Below are 6,212 nucleotides of genomic sequence, written 5' to 3'. Positions count from 1 at the left end.
ACACACACACACACATACACATTCTCTCTCTCTCTCTCGCACACACACATGCACATATTCTCTCTCTCTCACACATACACACACACACACACACACACACACACACACACTCACACATTCTCTCTCTCTGCCTCTGTCACTATTTCTATCTGTCTCTCTCACACACACTTTCTCTCCCTCACCCTTGGTCATGGAGAATTCCATCTGAGCCGAGCAGAATCGCTAAGTGAACCGAAGGAATGTGCCATTTCACGCATGTGGCCACTGGGAGGGGGGTGGAGATGGGGGGGGTACAGGGTGGTGGTGGGGGTGTGTAGTGAGAGGAGGGGGCTAAGTGGTGTCAGTCTGAGGAAAAACACTTTGGGTCCCCGAGCCACAAACACATGTCACTCCACATCATATGCTCCGAGAGAGGAAGTGAGGGGGGGTGAGCGAGGGAGGGGGGGGCATATCGCTGAGTTTTGCAGCACTATTACATTGCATGACAGCGCTGAGATCGAAGTATATGTGTGTGTGTGTGTGGGGGGGGGGTGTTGGGCCACAGCAGGGGTCTGTGCACTAAGCACAGGTGGCCTAAGCTTCTTGCACAGGTGCCCATTACTGGGCTTAATGCATTTTTGATGATACTGGATAGCAGCATATGGATGCTGTGGACCGACAGGGGGATTCTGGGTCAGTGTATGTGTGTGTGTGTGTGTGTGTGTGTGTGTGGGGGGGGGGGGGGTTGGAATGGCTTCTCATATCAGACATGATCACTTTTACCATTCACATGTAGGGCCCTCTGTAGCCTGTATCACTAACTGAAGCGGGAGAGAGAAGAATAAAGAGAATAAAGCGATAACATTTCAAGAGTCTGGACCTTTTACTGAAGAATGCCCACTCTAACACCCTATGACCTTGTTAGTCCCCGGGGTCCACATAGAAAAGGCAAGATGGCCTGCAGTTGAAATAGCCAGAATGCATGACTGCCTTTTCTATGACACTACCGTATGTCTGGATGTGAAGAAATTTGGGAAGACTGCAAATTCACACACATACTTGATAGCTTGGGCACATTCACATGGATTGCTAGATCTACATCTTGTGTACATGTATCAATTATTGACTTGACTTGAAGAAACTTAAAACATACTTTGATAAAAACGCTCTATCGTAAGATGTCTTTACGTGCTGGTAAGACGGCATCATGTGTGTGTGCATGTGTGTATGTGTGTGTGTGTGTACGGGTGCATGTGTGCTGTTCTATTTAAAATCACTGGAGACATCACACACTCCAGTATGGAAGACGGGTGAGTGGGGGCTATTGTTCGACCCAGTTACTAAAGCTAGGCAATAAATTTGCTCTGCAGACAAAGACGACAGAGCGAGCAAAAGTGAGGAGAATATAATAATTTTGTGTTTTCCTGCCGAGCGTTTGAGTGCCAGGAGGTATTATTATGGAGTCAGCGATCAGTCATGGTGTTGGTGTGGGCTGACAGGCCAGAGAGAGAGAGAGAGAGAGAGAGAGAGAGAGAGAAAGAACGAGAGAGAGAGAGAGAGAACAAAGGGTTTTCTGTTGACACCTCCGTAAAAAGCTGCATGAAAGTTCATAAAAGTCCCAGACACTGCCAGCCTATTCTCCCGGTGTTAAACTCCTGTGGGGGAGACTGTGTGTGTGTGTGTGAGGGGGGTTGGGGGGTGTGCTGTCATCACTGCCTGTGGCTCTCACACCCTTAGTCATTTCCACAATTAAGATTGTGTTACTGTGTGAGTGTAACCCTTGTATGTCATTATTTGTTTTATTTTTCATTTATTTTCATTTTAATTTTCTTTTTGCATTTGTGTGTATTTTTATTTATTATATGTTATGTGTCGATGAAATGAATGCACTGTAGTTTGATTCGGTATAGCTTATACTACATCTAGATTTGTATTTGCACTTTTTTGCAAAAAAATTTAATAAAATAGTAATTTCCACAAACCTACACTTCTGCTTTTCCTGCTCCAGCTCTTCAGACTGGCTGCTTTAATACGCATGCATGACACAGAGAGACTGATTTATGCATGCTTCATTTCGAGACCTGAATTTAATTTTGTCTGTGCGTCGGAGCTAGCGAAAAACTTGCCGCCGAGATGACGTTCAGATCTGAGAATGCTTAACGCACAAACAGGTTTACAATCACCACAGAGTGACTGCAGTCAATAGAGTGTGAATCCATTTTGACACGATGTGCTGTTTTGTTACAATGTGAAGTACATGAGGTTGACAAGCGCAGTGAAAAAGAGAACATCAGTTCATATTCAGTTCCTTGAAAACAACATGGTGAAGGAATTTGACGAATGTCGAGCGTTCATGGAGGTCATGGATGTAACTCATGCCAATGTCACGATGTTTCTCAGAAACATCGCAGTGGGTCCCAGGCAGGTTTGTACTCACGTACTTCAGGAGCTTGAGGAGAGAAAAGCGCATAGCCAAAAACAAAAACAAAAACAACACACACACACACACATTGCACATACCATCATCACACTAGCGTAGCAGCAGGCAAGGGCGGCGGCATGGGATAGAGGAGCTTGATAGAAAGAGAGAGAGAAAGAAATACAGAGAGAGAAAGAGAGAAAGGGGTAGACCAAGACAGACATAGAAGAATAGAGGGGAGGATAGATAGAAAGAGAGAGAGAAAGAAAGAGAGAGAGAGAGAGAGAGAGAGAGAGAGAGAGAGAGAGAGAGAGAGAGAGAGGTAGACCAAGACAGGCATAGAAGAATAGAGGGGGGGATAGATAGAAAGAGAGAAAGAAAAAAAGAGAGACAGAGAGAGAGAGGTAGACCAAGACAGGCATAGAAGAATAGAGGGGGGATAGAAAGATAGATAGATAGATAGATAGATAGATAGATACGTAGATAGATAGAGTAGAGAGATAGAGAGAGATGCACCACAACACATGGCCACGATGTGTGGGTCAATGTGATGGCGAGGTGGTGGAGGCGTGCTGTGCTGTGCTGTGGTCAGCGTGGTCAACGTCTAGGTGGAGCAGGCCAACACCAAGCCGAGCGGGGGCACGAAGAGAGAAGAAGAGAAAAGAGGACAGATACCTACCCTGACCTGCTGCTATCTAGCTACCGACCTGTGGACTGTCCTGCTCAGGCGGATCAGCACTGGGCTCACTCGTGGAGGGAGACTGGGCGTCTCCAGCCTGTGGAGGAAACGAGGGAGCGGGAGAGGGAGGAAGAGAAGAGAGAGAGAGGGTGTGGAGGGACAGAGATAAGAGGTAAAAAGGTGGAGACAGGAAAAGAAAGGAAGGGAAATGAAAGAGGGAAAGAAAGAGAAAAGGAGAGGGGGGGAATAAAAGAGGTAAAAGGGGGGAGGAACAGGTGATTTGATTTAGAAGCTTAGCAGAGGCAGCATGAAGAACACATACAGTAAGAGGAGAGCCAAAGCTGAATTTATCCATCCATCCATTCATCCATCCATCCATTCATCCATCCATCCATCCATTTGTTCATCCTTCCCTCTGTCCATCCTTTATGTATTCATTCAGTTTCTCCATCAAGTAAATTCACTCACTCCCCCCCACCCAACAATCACCGTCTCCCATCAGCAGACCCAACAACCCACGCGTCTGTCTCTTCTCTGCCTGTTCCTTTTTGCTCTCCTGTCCATTTAGTTACCCTGAGCACTCTGGAGACGCCAGTTCCCATTCTCCCTCCGCCACCCCCCCCCCCCCCCCCCCCCCCCCCCCCACCCACTCGTTGCTCTTAACACCTCTGACGAGAGTGTGTGTGGGCGGCCAGCCAGTGTGCAAAAAGCTCCGCGGTCGGAAATCATCAGCGCCCCACAGGCTGCTTGTTTACCTGCTCGCCCACCAGGGCCGCCTCGGACGGCCGTTACATCCGCCGTGTTGCATAAAACCCGCTTTTGTTCCTTGCTCCTTTTCTTTTTTTTCTATATATATAAATTCTATAAGTGCACAGTGGAAAAGTGTGAGGTGACATTTCTGTGAGAGCCACGGGAGAAAGGGGGAGTCCACTTTTCACTCTGTGGCTGTGAGACATTTCTTGCATATAGCAAGATAAAAAGAAAGAAAAAGGGAAACAGAGAGACACAAAGAGAGAGAGAGAGAGAGAGAGAGAGAGAGAGAGAGAGAGAGACAGAACAAGACAGAGTGAGGGAAATAGATTGAATAGAGGTAGAAACACCCCTTGTCCTTAGTTCTGATGACTCACACGGCCGCCATTTCCTTCTGAACAAGTAAAGCGGAGAATGTGAAATGCTGCACAAAGCCTTCATTCCCAGCTCCTGTGTCCTTGTGTTACAGGACTGGACTGGGTCATTAGTGTACTACCATCCAGAACCAGACCTTTTCTAACAGCAATCTATGCAGTTTCCCTTTAAGATCCTTTGACATACTGCACTTAATTTCACTTCAATATTGTGAGAAGTAGTTTTGGTCAATCTAGGTCGCCTTAAGTATATTGAGCTTATTTAGATAGAAATAACTGAATTAATAATTAACCCATTTACTCCTAAAATGCCTGCTAAAAACGCTTATAGAATCCTATGGCATTCTAGACTAAATAACCTTATTTCCTGAGGGTTTTCTGAAAACATACTAAAAATTGTCAACGTCTACCAAAATGTAATATCTAAGCCTTTGTAGCACCTAGAAACATGAAATAAAAAGCATGCTGCGCTACGCAGCATCCAGCGGGAGGGTCAATGTTGCGTCATGCAGCATCCAGTGCGAATGGGTTAATACAATGTCCCTCCCATGTAAGGTCAATGCTTTTACATGTTACGAACACCATTCCAAATCTAACCCTAACCTTCATGATAAGCACATCTTAGAAACATCAAGGACTTACATAAGGCTCACACTGTACCAATTAATTAATGAAGCATGAAGCACATACTACCTGAGGCTACTTAAAATAAAGCACAGTCGCATATTCGTTGAATGTGTGTGGGTGATTTGGAGTTCACGGAATCCATTATAATTCATGTCATGAAATGTTCATCAGTTGGACCTTGGGCATGATTTCAGGGTATTCACCAGTGTTATCCCTGCAGACCCCATGGTCGTACTCAGGCTTTGCTTTTAAAGTGCTTCATTTTGTCTTTCTATCTAATCAACTCAGCATTGGACTGGGCTGCCCACGTTGGAGCGTGAGAGGTGAGAGTTGGTCTCTTGGTAGGAGGTCTTTTTTCCCGGCCAGCTCGCGTAAGGTCATAACGCACGCCATCAAACTTAAATATTAATGGCCCCCGGAAAAGAAACAGCCCTTCGTTTTTCTTCTCTCCCATTTTATCCACCTGTAAAATGCAGTCATATAGAGCGAGTGATGAATTATGGATTTTGGAAACCCTGAGTTTTCTCCATGGGGGTTGATGTATGAAAGCTACCTGGGTGCGATTAATAAGGTCTTAATGATGTCTCAGACACTTCCATGAGCTCATTTAACGCATTATTGGGTCCAAATGTTGGTCAGCCATGGAGCGAGCGTCGTGAGAAAAAAAAAACAAAAAAAACACACTGCCCAATCAAGAAAGAATGATTACCTCGCCAGCTGGCTCAGTTTCAACAGCGATTCATCACCAGATCTCAGTATGCTGCTGGACATATTATTAGAAATCAGGCCTTTCTATGGTCTCTTTCAAATCATAACTTTGAAAGGGTTGCACTGGGCTGTTGCTTCAAATTATAGTTGGAATCTAACATAATATCTTGACTTATTACATATATAGATATAGCAATTTTATATTTAATATAGCTTATTAGGATATGGAGGATATCTGCAGTCATTTTAAACCATTACAATCTGAAGAATACTACAGCATATGGGGATAACATTTCATTATGAATGATAAATAGGTGGACAGAAGTTGTCGCATGACCAATAATCAAATGCTTTCAAGACTGGCCTGAATGAAAGCGCATTTCAACCCACTCCATATCAATAATGATGTATGGCATCTATATTATTGAATACACAGCTCATACATTACGAGAGCACTCTATCATGAGAGTGCTTTTCCAGGGCACTTCCATGATGGGAACTCTTCACTCTGCTGCTGGTTATGAGTTTCACACGAATGCCGATAGACCAGTGATAGGAGACTGACCAGAGGTGGATCTGTTCTAGCTATAGTTTCTATAGACCTCTGATGTTCGCCTACAAAAAGTACCCAAAGCTGCCATCTTTGCCCATATAAGGAGATCCGGGTGGTAATTGA

At 44.9% G+C, this 6,212-nt stretch overlaps 1 protein-coding gene across 1 annotated transcript in view; it reads right to left on the bottom strand.

Annotated features, from left to right (window-relative positions):
* Nucleotides 1–3,093: 3,093 nt before the first annotated feature.
* The window catches only part of dab1a (DAB adaptor protein 1a), an 88,400-nt gene continuing 85,281 nt past the window's right edge, over nt 3,094–6,212 (bottom strand). Inside the window, exon 13 of the mRNA XM_076276680.1 lies at nt 3,094–3,174. Within this exon, the coding sequence (XP_076132795.1) occupies nt 3,094–3,174 (81 nt within the window). The remainder of the gene's footprint in view (nt 3,175–6,212) is intronic.

Source organism: Alosa pseudoharengus, unplaced genomic scaffold (assembly GCF_046254945.1).
Source record: "Alosa pseudoharengus isolate Yale_2024_CS ecotype anadromous, Long Island Sound unplaced genomic scaffold, YU_APseudo_1.1 YU_APseudo_1.1_scf_11, whole genome shotgun sequence".
In the NCBI taxonomy this organism is placed as follows: Eukaryota; Metazoa; Chordata; class Actinopteri; order Clupeiformes; family Clupeidae; genus Alosa; species Alosa pseudoharengus.
This window is presented reverse-complemented; position numbering and strand designations above follow the sequence as displayed.